We start from the raw sequence: 20,342 nt of genomic DNA, 5'->3' as shown, positions 1-20,342 counted from the left end.
AAGGGAATAAACATATAAGTAACACAAAAAGGGGAATTTTCACAGACCAAGACTAGAAATAAAACTCAGTCTCCTGTACTCTAGTTCTCATCCCAAAAGAATAGGGTTGGATTAAATAGTGATAATAGTGGAATGCAATAAGTAATGTTTGTGTTATTTAATTATAGCTTTGAGTACCCATGATTGCATTATTCAACTATAGCTTTATAGTAAATAATCGCATATGAAATTAAATGTACGTTCTCTTAAGATATCTGAGTACTACTTGCAAGCTTAGTTTGCTTAAATGTATTTGATGTCTAGTCATCCTACCCTCCTGACCACTTCTAACAAATTTTATTGGTTCCCTTAGTTTGTTTTGCAAACCTGTTCCCCAAAGATAATCCCACTTATCTTAAAATGAGAGGTAAGTGTCAAAATTATCACATATCATAAATCTGCAGGATATAAAGTGTTTTAATATATTTAAGGGGAAAATACAAGTTTTTTGCAAATACATTCCTAAGTGTTAAACTTACATTTTAAAATACAGATGTGCATTTCAAGAAAGTCATTGACAAAGCTAACAATATCCTGGGTACAGTGATCAAGAGGACCAAGTTGAAATCATCTCATATAAAAAAATAGTTGGAGGGAGGCCTCTAGTGGAGTACTGTGAGGTTCCATCCTGGTTACATTCCAACAAATCTCTGAGCACCTAATTCTGTTAACAGGCACATTGTAAGGTATTAGAACGGTGCAGTCCAATAGAAATATACAAGCTATGTATGTGATTTAAAATGTTTGTTTAGTCACATTAAAGAACTACAAAGAAGTGACATTAATTGTAGTAATATATTTTTAAATCCAATATGTCTAAAATATTATTATTTCAACATGTAATCAATATAAAAAGTATTAGTAAGATATTTTACATTCTTTTTTAGTACTAAGTCTCCAGGAAATGGTGTGTGGTACTTAGATCTCAATTCAGTCTACCCTCATTTCAAGGCTTCGTACTAGCTTCACGTGGCTTGTGGCTACTGTACTGAACAGCACATTGTTACAGATACTAACTAAAGTAAAACACACACACACACACACACACACACACACACACACACTCCATGTGCCAAAATACACACGATGTAATGACAGCCATAATCCTACTGCATATTTTCAACCTTTTTCCCTCCAAGACCCAAAAGGGATGATTGATAATTCCAGCTTTCCTTTTTCTTTCTTGAAAGTTAAATACAAAATGAGTTGCATAACGTCAAAGCTGTTTTAATGTATAGAAAGAGTTCCAGTACCTTATCTATTGGTGTTAACAAATTACTCGGACACACTTCCCAACTGACAAAGCCCCATGGTTTTCCACCACCCTCCAGCTCTGACCTGGAAACAGGAACAGGCAGCATTTGGCTATATTTGAACAATCACCAGCAACAAGAGAAGTCTCGTGTGTCATACGTGTACAAACATCCAATTTATAATAAATCTCTTTTACAAGGGAGTCTAGCAAATGTCACTACAATGACACTGAGAACACATATTTATTCCCTTCTTGCTGGAAATTTATAAATTGTGTTTATGAATAAATGGATTACATAATTTCCTCCAAAAAGAAAGAGATAAAAATTATGGAATGAACTTTCTAGATCCTACCCTAGAATTTCAAAATGGGGAAATAAGACTATATCCCCTTAGAATCGCCCTATGAAATCAATACACAATAATCCAGCTCAAAGATTTGCAAAGTGACCTGAAAGCAGTCCATACCAGCATCCTCCTCAGTAACATCTCCCAGGGAACATAAGCAATTTGAAGAGCAGCCCTGTTGATTTACCATCCTCCCTCCCCCAGCACCAGTCCCTTCGCTGTCTCACAGAGACTAACTGGCTCCAACGCTAGCAGGATGGAGAGTAACTAGCCAAAACTATAAACATCTCCAAAGCAAGGACACTGTCAATCAGTAGTGAGCCCCATCTGCCACAGAAGCAGCAAGGAGGAGGGGTAAGAGAGAGAGGCAGTGCCCACGTAAACACTGTCTGCTGGAAGGTACCCTGGCTTGGGAACCTATGAATCAAAACTCAGGTACAGATTTCCTACACTGGAAAATAATGCACGAGGCTCATGATATTAACCACTATGGTTGACCAACTGGCTCCCTGGACTGAACCTTGGTCAAATGATCAGCAAGCGAAGTTTTAATCATAATTTAGGGTCCCAGAATGATCTGCCTACAGGGGGAAAAATATGCTACTCAAAATGTGTATTCGGTTCACTTGGTTATCTTTTTCATTCTATATGGTTAACATTCTTGGTTTCAGGCAGTTTCTTGTGATTTTTAATTAACCAGTCCCTCAGAGCTCAATCTACTCGGGGAACACTAATAAGTGAATGCCTCATCCTGCAAGCCAAAAAATCAGATTTTCTTAGGCAAATGCTTGTTGGACCCTTGGAGCACCTTATGAGCAGTCCTCTGGTCTCCCCAGGAATATTCCTCTGCTTCACGGTGTGTCCTCTGCAAACTACAATGGATCTTTATATAAAATGGCCATGCTTATCCTATTGGCAATTTACCTATATGTATTCCCACCCTCATCTTGCTGGACATAATTCAGTAGCTCCTTAATTCCAACCTTTTAAAATTATGACACACTACCATTTTATTCTTAATTATATGACCGTCTTTTCTTTCCCTAAGAATTCTGTATGATGGATTTTTCTCTTTTCAATGAAAATATATAAAACAAAACTGAATTTCTTCCAGAATTTCTCAAGTTCCCTGGAGTGCCACAAACCACAACTGTGGATCACAATATCATAATGGGTAGAAATACTGGTTTTTAATCTCAGTGAATGCTAAATGGGTGTTTGCTCTTAGTCTCTGTACTTTTCTTAAGTTTGAAATAGTTCACTTTTCTAACGTGGCCTTTTGAATGATTTAATGCAGTGTTTTGTACATTATAGGTACAAGAAAATGTTTGTTTTTTTTTAAAAAAAGAAGATTGGGTGAATGCAAAAAATCTTCAAACAAATCTACTTTAATATATTGGAGATAGGTTGAAATAAACAATGAAGGTACTTCATTAATAACAACTTATTAACATAGTCCTTATCTCTCCTTATTCTTAGGTAATGATAGAAATAAGAGAGCTCTAAGAGAGACAGCACAGGCTATGAACTTCTGTTTTTATGTACTGTATGACTTGAATGTTCTATGTAATCAGGAGATTTTCAGTTGGGAAAGTCAAGTCTGATATGAAAATTTCTTTTTATAAAGTCCCTTAAAATTAAGGATTTTAAAATTAAACTGTCAACCTGGTACCCAGTGAGAACATGCAAGCTGGGCTTGGCACGGATACCTTGGGCTGCGGTCTCAGGGTGGTACTCCGGCTCTTCTTCCGGTGGGTTCTGCAGGAAATAGAGCTGCTCCGGCAGCATGCTGGCAATCTTCTCCTTCCCTAGGACGTGGGTACTCAGAAGTGGGCTGACACTCCGTTTCACTTTCTCTCTCCTTTCATGCGCCATAATTTTTTTGGTCCGAGCCTTGATATTCTCCCAGCACTTCTTCAGCTGTTTGAAATCCCGCAGTGACACGCTTGGCTGAGAGTTGTATTCGTGGGCAAGTGCCTGCCAGGTACGTTGCTTGAGTGCAATAGTTCGTGCATCACTTTTCTTACATTCCAGCACATATTTGTACTTTTCTACTAAAGCAAGCAGGATGCTCTTTTCCAATTCTGAGAAGTATTTGGCAGGTTTTATAATTTCGTTGTTTTGCATTTTCCACTCTATTTCTTTAGGCCGTTAGCTATTCTGTAAAAGAAAATTTGAAACAATAATTACGAACGCCAGCAATAAAAATGTCAGCAAATGACTTAAATGTAATCCTTGACTTGATTCCCTTGTCTGGAATACAGTAGTATGTTGTTTTCCGTTAATACTGACTTATGATATTCTCAGGAAAACATTCAACAGTTTACTAGGAGTGGGGTTTTACTGCAGAGTAGACGCTCAGGTAGGTCCTCTGTTGTAGGTCTTGGCCGTTCTGTGAATATCTGGTATGTAACAGCAAAAAGAGAAAAGGTGAACATCTCTTGTGGAATTTCAATGTGGAACTCTAAGTTGTTCATTTATGTGTGCTTCATGTTAGGGAATTGATCGTTCCCCAAATTCTGAATGTTAGGCAGCTTTTAAACTTAACAACTTGACAAAGCTTTCTCCAAGTTTTGTCACAGCTGAAGACAGAGAAGCCACTGTATAACCAAACATAACAGATCATGTAAACACTGTCATGTCAAGATATTAGAATCGTCAAGAAATCACCCCAAAAACATCTGACATTTCCATCACTATGTCTGTGACCTTGGATATGTGTACTCTCCTAAAAGAACCTCGGTTTCTTCATCTTTAAAATGAACACTTGGAGTCTGTGATCCTGAAGATCAAAGGGCCACTTTTAAAAGTGTACAGTCTTACGTAAATAATTTCTATAATTTCAGAGGTGAAAGGGCCTAGGCACTCACAGATTGAGCCCAATACCCCTCTTTGTTTTTCTGGATAGTTCATGTAAATGTAATTATACAATATGAGGTCTTTTGTGACTGGCTTCTTTGACAACATAATGCAGCATGTATCAATATTCCATTCCTTTTTATTACCGAATATTCCATTTTATGGATGTAGCACATTCTATTTATCCATTAATGAATTTTTATTGAGCTAAAATTGATATATAACATCATGCCAGTTTCAGGTGTACAACATAATGATTCAAGATATAGTGTATGTGAAATCACTACAAGTCTAGTTAACATCCATGCACCACCCAACAATTTTTTTCTTGTAGATGAGAACTTTTAAGATCTACTCTCTTAGCAACTTTAAATAAACAATACAGTATTATTAACTACAGTCACCATGTTGTACATTACATCTCCAAGACTTATCTATTTTATGACTAGAAGTTTGTACTTTTTGACTACCATCACCCATTTTACCCACCCCTCCACACTCCTGCAACCACCAACCTGTTCTCTGTATCTATGAGTTTGGGTTTTTTTAGATTCCACTTATAAGTGAGACTGTATGGTATTTATCTTTCTCTGTCTGACATATTTCACTTAGCATAATGCCCTCAAAATGCACCCATGTCGCAAATGGCAGGATTTCCTTCCTTTTTGTGTCTGAATTATACATACATATCACATTTTCTTTATCCCTGGAACTAAGGGCCAGTGAAGTGAAATGCATTGCCCAACATCACAAAGATGACAACTTGAGAAGTCAAGAACCTGGACTGTCCTAATAGAATGATATTCTTTTCTTCCCCCCTTAACACAGCAGATAATAGCCATTCTTATTATGCATATTCCTTTAAGTCTTTGTTCATATATTAAACTAAGAATTACCAGTCATATATTATTTTAAAAATTCAAACTGATATTCTATTTACTCCAATATCATTACCTACCTTTTTATGTTTTTAATAAAAATTATGTATGTTTAACATAACATAAATTTGATTTGATATACATATACACAGTAGAACAAATACTAGAGTCAGGCTAATTAACATATCATCTCCTCACATAATTACCTTTTTGCATATGATGAAAGCACCTAAAATGTACTCTCTTAGCATATTTCCAATATTCAATACAGAATTATTAACTATAGTCATCACACCTGTACATTAGATCTCTATACTTATTCATCCTGCATAACTTCAACGTTGTACCCTTTGTCCAACATCTCCCCACTTCTTCCACTTCCGGTCCCTGGTAAGCACTCTTCTACTCTCTGCTTCTGTGAGTTCAAAATAGTCTGGTATTCTTAGTATTAGTATCATTTCACAACTACCTTTTGGGCTCTCACCTTTTTGTGACTCCATACTTTTCTCACATCCTTTAATCACGGGAAGTGTCCAATAAAATTAATCTCTCAAACACAGCAGTGAATGGCAACAGTGAATGCAGTGATAATGTAGGTGTTGCATGTTTCCCTTGGTGGAAAGGACCAACATGCCCTAGTCCTTCTTATGTTCTCCAAGCCTCTGGTCTTTCAGAGTAACAGGCAACCATTAAGATACTGATGACTTAGTCCATTTAAAACTGACCAACCTGTACCAAAAGAACTAGAAACTAACTTGAAAGGAATCCCATTGGCCAAAGATGGGACATTTGAATATCAACAAAGGCGATGGGTACACAAAAATTAATTAAATTATCCTTTTGATATTTGTGCATGTTTGAAAAGTTAGGGGGAAAAGGGCTGTGGCTTTTAAATTTATGGTACACTCATTTAAAATCACACTATTACAAGCCAGCTATTCACATACTATGCCTGGGGAGGGTTTACCGTAGATGTGAATAGCTGAAATCAGTTAGACCTGAAGCTGGAGGGGACTTAGGCCAGAAGAGAGAGCCTTGAAATTGAGACCAAGGAGTATAGGCCTTACATGAGGGCAATAGCAGCTGAGCATGGTCTCCCACTATGTACCACATCCTCCCAAAAGGTCAGGTTAGACTGAATACTGGGATCAGCGTCTCCACATACCAGATACCCTGTCTCCCATTCATCGTGGGCACATCTGGTATCAAAACTCAAGATATTTAGGTGATTTGGCCCTCAGGTCTTGGGCAAAGCTACATGAGGAGAAATTTATCTTTGGAGAGGTGTCCCTGCACCCCTAAATTCCCAGGCCTGTGCTTCAATCATACAGCTCTAATGTTCCTACAATGACCTAATCCAGGCCCAAAGGTCCAAAATTAATTATTTGCCTTCATCAATACTCCTATTTCCTATATATCAGTGTTCCCTAAACTGAAATTTATTAACACCCACCCCCTATATCTCTTCTGCATTATCTCCATATGCCAAAATTTCTACGTCCAACTTTACTTCCTATGGTTTTTATTATGAAACCAATAGGTATACTGAACATTCTTAAGCTACACAGCTCTCAGTAGATTCTGATCCCATTCCACAACCCAATTCCTCTGCCCCAGATGTCAATATACCTACCTTCCTTCGTGCCCTCACCCTTTTTAAGAATTACTTCTATATGGATTTAGAATCTGATCCACAAATGAAAAAGGGATTTCCCCGTTTTGTTCTATTACAGGTAATGCTATTATATATAACAATATATATAATATATATTTATATTATATATTTATATTTTATGTATATATAAAATATACTTGTATATTTTTTCTTTCTAAATAAATCTTTATTTTTCTATCTTTGATTATTTCTTCAAGGTAAATTGTTAGAAGAATCGTTGCCACAAAAGATGAAAACACTTAAAACTTTTGTTACATCACCATCTGTCTGCCAGAAATGGTGTACCAATTTACATTCCTACTACTGTAATAGCATATCTGTTCCCCACTTGCTGTTAACATTTTTAAAAATCTATGCCAACTGTGGAGGTAAAAAATGTCACTTCATTGTTTAATGATATATGAAATTCTAGCTCTCAGATAAACAAGTCACACTCTGAACAAAGTTCTTGTTATACTTGGTGGAATTCAAAATACATGGAATTAGTTCCAAGCAATTTAATAATTGTTCCTCAAAATGTGTGAAGTACCATAAATTGCCACCAGGTGGTGAATTCGTGTGGATTCTAAATTCACAAAGGATATTGCCCTGAAGTGTAGCCAGTTGAGTCTCTAATAACAGCAATAATAATAGCAGGTAACTTTTACTGAGCCTTATAATGTGGGTTAGGCACTATACTAAGTGCTTAATATGCATTACATCATTTAATCCTCCCCAAAATAGCTCCTGAGAGCATGATTTGTAGCACCACACAATACAATGTTTTATGTTAAAAAAAAAAAGAACCCCACCAACTTTATTAAAGTACCAGATGAAATTATACAGCTGCTCTCAAAAGCAAATACGCAGAATTACCAACACCTGGGGTCCATTAATAGCCTATTAACTAAACTGTTATTTAATCACTAGCTAAGTAAATCCAGAGTTACCAATTTACTTTGCTTAATTTTGTAGAACAGCAGGCCTCCCTGGGCCATGTGGTTGCACTCTGCAGGGCTATAAAGAGATTCTGGTATGAGACAGTGTATCCCAAGCAACCCCTACGGAGTCTCAGCAGCCTCATGAAGTAGGCTATTTATCTCACTAATCAATCATTATTCCTATTTCCCAGATCAGAAAAGTGAGGCTCAGTGACTTGCCTGTGGTCACACAAATAATAAGTAGCAGAACTTGGATTCCAACTCAGGTCTTACTCCAATGCCCTTGCCGCTGTCTGCTCTGCTTAGCTCTCTTCTTTCCGAGATAGTGACAGCCTCTAGTGTCCCCGCTCAAAATACCTGTCCAATTACACAGCAAGGTAATTGTCAGCAGAGAAAGGGTAGAGCCACTTAGGGGCAGCTGTGCCAGCTTGGGTCAGGCCCCATTCTGGTGGCTCTTCCCCTTCCCTCCCCACCCCATCCCTTCCTCCCTGTATGCCCCAAACCTAGGGCCCATAGCCCCCACCCACACACCCATCCAACTGTACCTCTCTCCCTCCAACCAGAGTTCTGAAATAATTTCTGCTGTTGATCTGATAAGAATATATTTTTGAAAAGCAACTGTAGAGATAATATAGAGCTTTAAAATGGTCCACTCCTCAGGGGACCGCTGACATTCTGCTTGAGCACCTGACTGACAGTCCTAAGTAAACAAGCACTTCCCAAAGAGATCTCCAGGTAAAGCTTATTCTAGGCTAGAAAGCACATTCTAGCTTAAAACTACTCAGCAATGTCCATAATTGGTTATAGATGACAACATAACAAGCCTTCCCAGCTGATCAGCTTTTATTGGAGAGAGACTGGCCTTCCCTGCCCCCCAACCCTGCTCAATATGGATTACCTTTTTTGACTGTTGTTCTGCTAGACAGAGTGCTACCCATTCTCCTGCATGGTTGTGGTCCAACAAGCAGCCCAGTGACCGTCACACAGTGGGCCTCCAACAAACATTCGATGAATGACTATATTCTGAGATAGGCGTAAAACTGCCTCTTTTGCACACACTGAGTATCATGCATGATAAAACATCAACGTACTATAAACTGCATTAAAGTAAAAACGGTCAAATACAATAGCAAAATCTAACTGCAATGGTAGTCCACCCTTGACCTAGGCAAGGACCCATGGACAGGACTAAATAAAAGAGCATGATTCCAATATGATAAAAGAACAAAGAGGAAACAATCAGCACAATTCCCAAAACACTAACATTGACTAAACCACCAGAAGATTATAATAAGTACATTTAATATCCACCTAATACAAAAATCCATCTATTATAACGAAATGTTTGTATTCCCCCCAAATTTTTATGTTGAAGCCCTAATCCCCATGGTGGCTGTGTTTGGATATTGAGCCTCTAAGGAATTAAAGTTAAATGAAGTCATAAGGCTGGCTGGAGGAAATTAGTGCCCTTATAAGAAGAGACACCAGAGAGCTTGTTCTCCCCATAACCCTCTAGAGCTCAGAAAGAGGTCATGTGAACACACATTGGCATGGCAGCCACCTACACATCAAGAGAAGAGGCCTCAGAATAAAACCTACCTTGCCAGCACCTTGATCTTGAAGCTCCTAGCCTCCAGAACTGTGAGAAATACATTTTTGTTGTTTAAGACGCCTAGTCCGTGGTATTTTATTATGGCAGCCCAAGCTGACTAATATATTTTAAGTCCAATGAAGGATTATAACGCAGGGTCTATGGTCCCACTCCCTGCACAAGAACGCAGGACATGGTGAGGCCAAAATGGAACACCCACGGAGCCATAGATAGGGGAGTCATACCACTATATTCTCGCTGGCGGCTGGGTTGGAGACACAGGAAGCAGGAGCCACACTGTTCGCAACCCTCATTGCGCCACTTGCAGGCTCAGCCACCATCTTCTTGCTAGCCCCCATTTTCCTGCTAACGTAGCCTCGGCAGTTATATTAGTGGCCAATGGCTCACTGGTTACAGCTGACGGCCAACTAGCCACAGCCGACAGTCACCTACTGCCCGAGCCAGCACCTTTCCCCATGAGGCCGAGAGCCTGGAAACTGCTCTCTGGGACTCTGTCCCCACACCCCCCACTCCAAGGTCTCGCCTCACAATCTACGCAGCAAGCGACTTCTATGAGGGGCCCTGTGTCAGGAACCCAGCTTGTGAGAAAAAGTTCCAGTTCAGTTCAAGTAATGTCCCAGGGGGTGTCCCTCGATAACTACTTTCTGGGCACAGCCAGGATTCTCAGGGCACCACCAGTCTTTCTGGGCACAGCCAAACTTCCTGGGCACAACCAGGGTTTCTCAGGGTACCATGCTGGAACAACAGTGGTTCACAGCCAAGGTGCTTACATATTCTCGATGGCGGCCGTCGAGACACAGGAAGCAAACATCCGCCTGCACCCCAACAAGGGCTCTTCCTGCACCACAGTCTTGCTGGCGGCCGGTGGAGACACAGGAAGCAAACATCCGCCAGTTCTACTACATGGTGGCACGTTCCCAAGCAAACGGTCAAGCAGTCCATCAAATCAGGGATGGAAAGCAATTCCCCATCGTCCACAGTCATTTGCCAGGGCTGTGCATTGGCCTCACAATGTGTGACCTCTCCGCAGGGCGAGGGCTCCAACTCCTCCCCAATCTGGGGGTGCGGGACGACCTCGACCTCACCAGCATCCTCCACTGAGGACTTAGCAAGCGTTTCCTCCTGGGACTACAAGTCCCTCATCCGGGCTGCCCCAGCAAGCACTCCCCAGCCCACAGGGCTGCAATGACCTTCACTTTCTCCGGCCTATGCTGGTTGGAGAACCGTCCACATCCTCCCACCCCTCCATGGGGGTCCAACTTCTGAGAACAGTGGTTACCGGGGACCACACACTGTGTGGGGGACACTTGTCTTCCTGCCCAGAGTCAGATATCATTCCTACCTGACCAGAATCCTGCACGCCACGCCAGGTATCCGAATGGGTGGTGGCCCTGGCACAAGACATCCACAACTCTAGGAGCCCACGGCAGAAGCAGACCAGCAAAAAGTAGGCAACGCCAATAGGGCGGTGTGCCACCCGGAGGCTAGAGAGGACCACCAATTCACAGACTGGTCATGTTTCTCCCAGGCAGATTATGTTTCCTGCTCCCGGCGCCGCTCCTGCTCCACGGGTTTCCTGAAACTGAGCTTTCATGTGTATAAACTGCTCCATTACTCGTTTGGGGATACTGGCCAGTGCCGTACCCTGCTCACTGCGCCATGTGTCATGCATGGTGTCACGCGGGGTGTCTGGTCCCGCTCCCCACATAAGAACGCAGGACATGGTGAGGCCAAAAAGGAACACCCACAGAGCCATGGATAGAGGAGTCATACCACTATATTCTCGCTGGCGGCTGGGTTGAGGCACAGGAAGCAGGAGCCACATGATTCACAACCTGCCATCAGCTTCTCTGACAACCAACCAACCCCCTAGCGTTGTCACAGTGGCTAATGGCTAACTGGTTACAGCTGATGGCCAACTAGTCACAGCTAATGGTCACCTTATACCCCAACCAGCACCGTTCCACGTGAGGTTGAGAGCCTAGAAACTGCTCTCTGGGACTCTGTCCCCACAAGGATCAAACTAAGTCCCAAAATTTAAGCAAAGACTACAGAAACTTGGCCAGATTTCACCTCTACTTCCCTTCCTGGAAAAGGGAGTTCTTTGAAGTCAATACTCAGAATGGGAACCAGGACTAAAGATCTGTGGCACTGAGACCTTGGACAGATATCAGGACATTAGTGAACTACTGCTCTTAAAGTGAAGTGAAGTGAACCAAGAAACCAAATCCTGACTTCAGCACTCACCTAATGTGACTTTGGACAAGTCAATTAACCTGCAATTCTTCACCTGTAAAATGGGATTAATATCCCCTACTGCTGTTTAAGATACCTAGTCCATGGTACTTTATTATGACAGCTCAAGCTGACTAATATATTTTAAGTCCAATGAAGGATTGTAATGTAGGGTCTTTGATCCCACTCCCCACACAAGAAAACAGGCTATTGTGAGGCCAAAACGGAGCCATAGATAGGGCTCCCTCTGCACAGCTATTCTGTATTGGGAGTAAAGAAGAAGCACAGACTAGTTTCAATAAATTCTGTTCTTTCCACCCCTCCCATCCATATTAAACTGTTTCAAAAAGTAGAATAATAGTCTATACATAATATATAGATGCTCCTTGACGATAGGGTTACATTCCGATAAACCCATTGTAAGTTGAAAATGTTATTAGTCAAAAATGCATTACATACACCTAACCTACTGAACATCAGAGCTTAGCCTAGCCTACCTTAAATGTGCTCAACACACTTACATTAGCCTACAGTTGGGCATTTACTCTTGAGTTTCATCTCAAGAGTAATTGCCTTTCTCTTCTTCTCAGCAGAAGGAGACACAGATAGGTACTTTATAGACATGACTGGATGTCAAAACACAACATACAATATCCAAAAAAAGCCGGTAACACAGTATACTGCAGAGTATCAGTGGTTTACCCTTGTGATTGTGTGACTGAAGAGAGCTACAGCTTACTCCCACTGTCCAGCATCACAAGAGAGTGTCATATCACTTATCGCTAGCCCAGGAAAATATCAAAATTCAAAATTCCAAGTAGTTTCTACTAAATGCGTATTGCTTCCGCACCAGGGTAAAGTGAAAAAAAAAAATCACAAGTCAAACCATCGTAAGTCGGGACCATCTGTAGACTCAAATACTTATTGGCTCTTTTATTTCATAGACACGCAATTCAACAAATACATAATACCGGTAACTCCTGCAAGAGGCTCAGTACTGTCCTAAAACACGTGGGAGATACAAACACAAACAGAACCCTCTAGCCTGGAAGGAGCGTTGGCATGCATAAACTGGAAACTAAAAGGACCGGCACGCTGAAATAGACACCATAACAGAGGACAAAGCGCCCTGGGCATTCAGAGGAGGGGAGAAGTTATTTGCATTCTTAATGAACAAGAGGACATTTGAGCTACATCTTTAAGAATGTATAGAATATGAACAGAGTTGAAGGAGATCATTGAGATCAATAATTGAAAAGAATGGGCCTGGACTCTGAGCAGTGACCATGTTCATACAAAGGAGGAGGTGCACACCAGAGACTGTTTCAAAGCAAGAATGACCAGGACATGTGTCTGTCCACACTGGGGTCGGACAGCAAGGGAAAGGAGAGGCAAAGAGGATACACAAGGATTAACCAAGCACGAATGTGCAAGCACCAGAGGGGTATTCCTTAAGATCGAGGAGATCCTAGACCAATGAAGACATAACACAGCGGACTGTGGATGGGCTGGTGACAAGGCAGTGTGATAAGCACAGCGACAGAGATGTGCCCAGGGACACTACTCCAGGATTGGGGGGGGATCCAGAATAAGAATTCTTATTAGAATAGATTGGCATTAGAAGTAGCATTAGAACAGAGCGGGACCACAACTTGGGAAAGACTGAAAGAAGGAATGTATACAAAAATAGTGGGTGGGCTGCAAAAAACGTGGCACCCATATCCTGAAGGGAAGCCTCGCAAAGGGTTATGGGTGATCAATCTGGAGCTAAAAAGCTATTTCCTGTCCTCATCTGTTGACTCTGTCTCCTGACTCAGCATCCCCCAAACAACCTTTTTGGGGAGCAACATACATCCTAATATGCTAAAACTAAAAAGGGACCTCAGACCAATCCTCTTGCTGTATAGATGAGGAAAACTGAGGCTCAGAGCAAAATAGGGGGCTTCCTGGGGCCCTAGTAACAGAAGAGGGCCTAAAAGGGAAACTCTTCTTTGGAAGCCTCTCACTATCAAGATGCCCTTTGGCAAGGGACCCTCAAACCTTCCCCCATTATCCCATCTGAAAACTCAAGGGCACTGCTCTTATCTCCAACACTCATTTTGTGACATTAGGCAAGGCCCCTTTCTTCCCGGTCAATTTCTCATCTCTAAATATAAAGCTAAAGTGAGTGTTCTCTAAAGTCCCATCCAGAGCTGGCAGCGCATGCTAGCACAGCCACTACAATGGTTTTTCTGCAACCTTATTTCCACGGTTCTTAACAAAATATGCACAGATGGTATTTCTGATCATTTATAGGGCTAGTGGACCTACTAGCCAATGGAACAAGAACGTTAGCACTTTAGATGATTGAAGGCCCATACTTAGGTTTAATCTGTAGCTTAAGTAGTTCCAGGTGAACTGTCTACAGCAGGTGATCAGATCTTACTCACTGCTGTAGCCTCACTCTTAAAGAGTGCCTGGTACACAGTAGGCACTTGATAAGTATTTGTGCATATGTGTTGAAACTAACTGCTTGCCATTTGCATTTTTTACTAATTATATCCAGATGTTCTGCTATCTTAAATTTCCCCTTTTATAAAGAACTAATCATAACAAAAATAATTTCCTGGCTTCTTCTTACAAATACTATTGTATTGTATGGCAAATTTTCAAGAGCCATACACTACGACTCTGATGCCTTCAGCATTTCATCTCATCCAGAGGTAAGAGTAATCAGACGTGACTTCCTATGCACACCTGCCCGTACCTGCTTTTGCATGTTCAGACCTGTCTACCCAGGATGGTCACCTATGACCTTTCGTCATCTTCCTTCCCTTCAGAGGGCTTTCTAGTCTGAAACCTAGCACGGAATTTGCTTCCTCTAATGCATTGCCTCTTTTTCCCCTTCACCAGCCACTCCAGGCGATCTTGTAACTTGGAAGTGTTTATTTTTACCATCTGTGTCTGAGTGTGGCTGTGAGTAGAACCAGCCTTGTATTTAAGGCAAGAGCGCCCACCTCCAGATCTTCCACCCTCACACCCTTAGTTTCCTCTATAACCCAGATGACGGTTCTTATGACCCCTTCCTCTCCCTCCCCTGCAGCTCCATCCTAAACCACCTTCCCATGCCCACCCCAGCTTCTCTGAAATTCCCTTGAAATCATTATTACTCTCCACAGAAAGCGCTTTTACAATACAGAAAGTTCCCTCATGTCGGTGTTCCCACTTCAGTCTGCTTCTCGCCTATGAAGCAGACTCTCTCCTCTATTCCCACCACTTCAGAGCAACAGCCATCAGCTCTCAAATCTCTGGGCCCAGAACCCAAGTGTTTACTTCTTACTGCAGCACTCAAAATTACCTGTACTGCAACCTATACCTATCCTCCAGAGTCTCCCCTATCTGAGGCTGAGAACTACGTACTACATTTTATTTGTATCTTTAGCACGGAGTAGATTCTCAGGGTTTGTTCAAAGACAGTAGAGGTATCAGCCTCATGTTCTCTCCTCAGCAATACACACATTTACAGTTGTCTACTAGCCGCCTCTACCTATCGTCCATTATGGGCACCTCAAAAATCTCCAATTCTCCATAGCCAAAAGCAAATGAATTACTCCCCTACCTCCAAAGCTCCTGATTTCTGATGATTTCAGCCACATCAACTTAGCTTCTGAAAGCAGAAACCACAGTGTATTCTTCACTCACGTGTAAGCAATCAAGGTCACTACGTTTTACTTCGATATCTATTCTCTTCTCTCCCGTCCTCACTGCCATGGCTAAGGTCAGGCCACCCCTAGTCTCCCAAAATGATCTTTCAAACTGCCAGTCCCTCTTCCACACAGCTACCGGGGGATCTTCCTAAAATACAATGATCATGCCACAGTCCAGCGTGTAAATCTCTGACATCTCCCCCACTGCCTAAGTGACAAAGTCCAAACTCCCTGTGGGGACAAAACCCCAAAAAAACAGTTTCCAGGCTCTCGGCCTCACATAGAAAGGTGCTGGCTCGGGTAGTAAATGGCCATCAACTGTGATCAGATGCCAGCAGCTGTGGCTAGTTGGCCGTCAGCTGTAACCCGTAAGCCACTGACCACTAATATAACAGCTGTGGCTATGCTAGCAGGGAGAGGAATGGGGGCTAGCAAGAAGATGGTGGCTGGCAAGCGCGGACTGCTGTTAGACAGATTATGTAGATCCTGCTTCCTGTGTCTCCAGCCCAGCCGCCAGCGAGAATATATTGGTTTGACTTCCCTATCTATGGCTCCATGGGTGTTCCTTTTTGGCCTCACCGTGTCCTGCGTTCTTGGGTGGGGAGTGGGAGCTGAGACCCTGCACGACAAATGGCGCAGCGAGCAGGGTCCCCTGCGTGACACTCCCCACATGGCAGTCAAGACCTTTCCAGATCTGGCTCCGATTACAGTACCCTCTTCCTTCTACCGCACCTTCTCCATATATTTTTCAACCCAGCCAGACCTAACGACCTTCATGCCCTTGACCCTCTATATTCTCTTGCCTTTGTACATGGGGCTTCCTCTGGCTGGAATCCTTTACCCCAAGGTCCAAGGGCTCATTTTCATCCTTCAAGATCCAATTCCTGTGTAATTTTTGTAAAGCCTTCCTCAACTAATACTCAGGCTGTTGTGTTTATTATATTTGTAACAGCTTCCTTCTAAAATGAATTTGAGGCAACTCACAACCTATGCACAAACTGCAACTAGATGTTTTTTTTGAGAGAATATCAGGGCAGAGACAAAATATAGGTTAAAAAGATAGAATCGAAGGGGTGGTGTAGCATTCAAAATCTCTATTATAAGGTCTCATATTCATCTTGTTAGAGGTAAATTGGCCTTGAGTTTTCTATCCAGAATGAGTTAGTTACACCTCCATGAGATCACTGCCAGTTGCATATGACTGTACCACAGCACTTCCCATATTTTTTGTAATCTCTGTGTCCATCTCCCCCACTAGACTGGGAAATTCCCAAGGGAATACGTGATTTCTGACTCATCTCTGTATCCTTGGCATAAAGCATATGACTCAGCATACGATTGGTGCTCAGCAGACAATTGTTCAACAAATGTCACCATGGACAGAGAAAAGCGTACTAGTGTTTGTTGAACTCCCCACCACACATTTGAAAAAAACATTGTTTTAGTATATGTGCTGCCGAAGCAGAGCACAGAAAAAAAACATTGTTTTATCCTCACAAAAAATTACATGGCTGAGAAGTGGCAGAGCTAGGATTCAAACTCCATACTTTCTATCTCTCCAAATCAACTGCCCTTTCCACTATGCATGCTATTCCCAAAGCAACTGCCCTTTCCACTCACTATGCATGCTGTTCCCTACCTTCACCATCACCATGTGCCTAAATACCCCCTCCATCAAGCCTGGTTTTAAAATAACCCTTCTCCAAGAATCCTTTCCTGCTTACTCAGGAGAAAAGTGAGCCTGAGTCCAACCTTGACCTTCCACAGCACTCAAGTAAGAATGGTCACAAATCGGGAGAAGAAAGGGTGCCCCCTTGGGAGCTGAGAACTGAGCAGTCTGCTTCTATCGTGCAGACAGTCCTGTGAAGTCATCTCCTCCTTCTACTCTCTTTCCCCTTAGTGCAGTCCCTAGACCTTCCTGCTTTTCTTTTCCTTCTTCAGGGTCCAAAGCATTCCAGTTCTCCCCAATAATCTCCTCAGGCCCAATGTTTCTTTAACCAAGTGAACTGTGTTCAAAACGTACTCACTCATTACATCAGTTAGGTCTCTGTAATTTAAGCATCTTATCTACCTTTAGTGCTGGTGAGTGTCCCGGTCTCCTCAAACACATTAAAAGAATTTCAGGAATCATGAGAAAGGGACAATGATATTTTAGGAGGCTCAATCACTTGGCTCTCAACCCATCTGAATACTTTTGGAGTGGCTTGGGAGTAAGAGACAACCTGTGTTCTCACCCAGCATCCCTCCTACTGTCTACTCCCCCTCCCCCAACACACCTCTCACCCCTGGCAGGATGCCTGGTCTCTAAGGGCAGGATGGAATCCTGATCCAGAATTCTGCTGGGGTGGTAGACCAAGGTCCTTTCCTAAACACCCTCTTTCAGAGCTTCAGAATCCTTCCCTCTCCCCCTCATCTACACCTTGTCTCTTTCTGGAACCAAACTCCCACAGCAGCCCTCTGTCCTAACTCAGGAACTATGTTTTTGAATTAACATTCAACAATTTCCTTGGTAATACAACCAACTTATCAGACATGCTGATATTATCCTACCTCTGGTTTTTAGCGTGCGACAAATATGTCCCTGCTATATCCACTCTCCTGATAATGCAGGAACATCTGTAATCTTAAATGTTACCACACCTAAGAAACACTCAACCTTCTGAATCACAATAGGGAGACTACATTCTTCAGTTTCCTACTCCTAAATAAAGATTATGCACGCAATTTACAGTAGCCACATCCTAGCTCCAGGGTGATGATTTCATTAGATAACTCATGCCAACTGTTTAGTACCCAGGGCCTGGTACACAGAAAGTGCTCAAATTTGGCTATTATCATTTACGTACGTTCTCTCTCCTACAATAGCACCTGGAAGTAGGTATTACACCACACGCTCCACCCGCATCCCACTGCACCCCCATTTACAAAAGCAGAACCGAGGCTCGGAGTAAAGAAGCTTTCCCAAGGTCAGGCGGGCACGGATGAGATGCTGGGCCCTCGGCCTCCGAATGGGGGACCCCTCTCATTCATGAGGGACCCCTTGGACTGGTCACAAGGGGTTTTAAAGGAGACAAGTACGGAAAAGCGAGCACAGCGCCCGTCTTGCAGTGGGGACCCCGGGATGGGAAGACTGAGGCACTGCGGCTCACATGGATTTCTCCCAAGTGGCTCCTCCGGGCCGGGGTCCAGAGTCCCCCATCCAGGGCGCGCAGTTAAATCTCCCCGAGGTCCGCGCCCCCGGCTTTGTACGCCGCAGGCCGGCCCGACTCACCGAGTCCCACCGCGGCGCGCCGAGCCGAGGCGGCCGCCCGGCCTGCAAGGCAGGGGAGCGGAGGCTCGGCCCGGAAGCCCGCCATGCCGGCCCGCGGTCCCCGCACGCCCTGCACCCCGGCCTCTGCCCGCTGCGGCCCGCACGGCTGGGAGCCTCCTACCTGCAGGGGCGGCGCGGCGGCCGCGGCGGTCGGAGGAGGGGCCGGCGAGGCGCTAGCGCGGGCGGCCGCGGCTCCTCTCGCAGGCTGGGCCGCCGCCAGGAGCGCCGCGGGCTCCGGAACGCCCGGCGGCGGCGGCGCGCCCCCGGCCGGCCAGGCCCCGCCGCGCGCGCCGCGGCCACAAAGCCCGGGAGCCGCCGCCCCCTCGCGGGCCGCCCGGCGCTGCGGGTCGGTCGGCGCGGAGCAGGGTGGGAGCGCGGCCCCGCGCAGTCGCCACCTCCCCGAGCTGCGGCCGTCGGCCTCCGGGGAGGCTCGGGGCGGGGCGCGGGGTGTCCCCCGCCGTCCCACCCTCTTTCTCTGGGCCGACATCCTGGCGCTGATTGAGTTCCCCTTCCCACCTTTGCAGAGGAGCTCCCGAAGGGCCGGAAAAACTGTTTCGTTTCCATGGACAACAAAAGGATGCGTCTGTCACAAGGGATTCGGCGACTATGGATAGGAGTTAGCTCAGTCCAAGACCCCAGCTGCAATGGGCCCCTTTTGTTTTGAGACTCCCTGCCGCTTAGAACAGCCAACCTTCCTGTGCTGGCTTCATCACGGAGTTTTGTTTTGTTTTAAATTGGCGGGATGTGTCTCCCCCTAGGCTGTGAGCTCCCGGGGGCAGAGACTACACAACCTAAGGAAATCTGAATAGGGTGTGAGCTTCAGTTCATAACATATCGGTGTTCCTCTTCCCAACCCCAAGCTGGGTATAGAAGAAAAGAAAGATACACAGACTGAAGGATGGAGAACAAATTGGGTAAAATTAATAATAAAAACAATACATCAATATTTGTAAAATAATGATGTATCAATATTTGTTCATTAATTGTGGTCAAGTTTTCCTACTAATACAAGAGGTTAACAATAGGAGAAACTGGGTGTGGGAGTCGATGCGGACACTGTACTGTGTTTAGTTCAGTGTGACCTTGACAGTTTTGAGAAGTGTTAGGTATTTTATAGATGTCCCTTAGTTTTTCTCAGTATTAGGCTGGGGTTATGGATTTGGGGGAGCACAGTGGCTATTAGCATTTTTAAATGTGCAATTCTAGATATCTAGAGAAATACTACTTGCCCATATGGAAGGAAGAGCATGAACTTTTGGAAAAAATATTAACACGTTTTGATAGAAACACAGTGTAGGCTTTGGACTTGGGGAACAGCAGAGAGTAGGCTTCTCTCAGCTAAGGAGCGGCAAGAAGTTTCCATTGCACAAGTGTTTTGTCACCCATCCATGTATTCCAGAAATAGGATATGTGTTAATGACTACTACTATGTTTGGGGACCCACCTGGCATGAAGACTGTCTTCCCTGGGCTCTTCACTTGATAGATACAGCGCAATATGAGGGAGTGGCAGACTGGGCGATGTGA

General features: G+C 43.6%; 1 protein-coding gene across 5 annotated transcripts in view; it reads right to left on the bottom strand.

The window, feature by feature from the left end:
* Positions 1-19,448, bottom strand: part of MSANTD3 (Myb/SANT DNA binding domain containing 3) — a 28,206-nt gene extending 8,758 nt beyond the window's left edge. Inside the window, exons 1-3 of one of the 5 annotated variants that reach the window (XM_081067143.1) lie at positions 18,938-18,968; positions 8,193-8,330; positions 3,351-3,801 (exon numbers count right to left, since the gene is read on the bottom strand). In XM_081067143.1, the coding sequence (XP_080923269.1) occupies positions 3,351-3,768 (418 nt within the window). In that variant the 5' untranslated portion in view covers positions 3,769-3,801; positions 8,193-8,330; positions 18,938-18,968. Of the gene's footprint in view, positions 1-3,350; positions 3,802-8,192; positions 8,331-18,777; positions 19,090-19,332 lie in introns of those variants that run through there. The other 4 variants (XM_081067144.1, XM_081067142.1, XM_081067140.1 and 1 more) reach the window with 4 other exon arrangements.
* Positions 19,449-20,342: the final 894 nt, after the last annotated feature.

This window comes from Rhinolophus hipposideros, assembly GCF_964194185.1.
Source record: "Rhinolophus hipposideros genome assembly, chromosome: 11".
NCBI classification, from domain to species: Eukaryota; Metazoa; Chordata; class Mammalia; order Chiroptera; family Rhinolophidae; genus Rhinolophus; species Rhinolophus hipposideros.
Note: the sequence above shows the minus strand (reverse complement) of the source record. Positions and strands in the feature narration are given on the sequence as shown.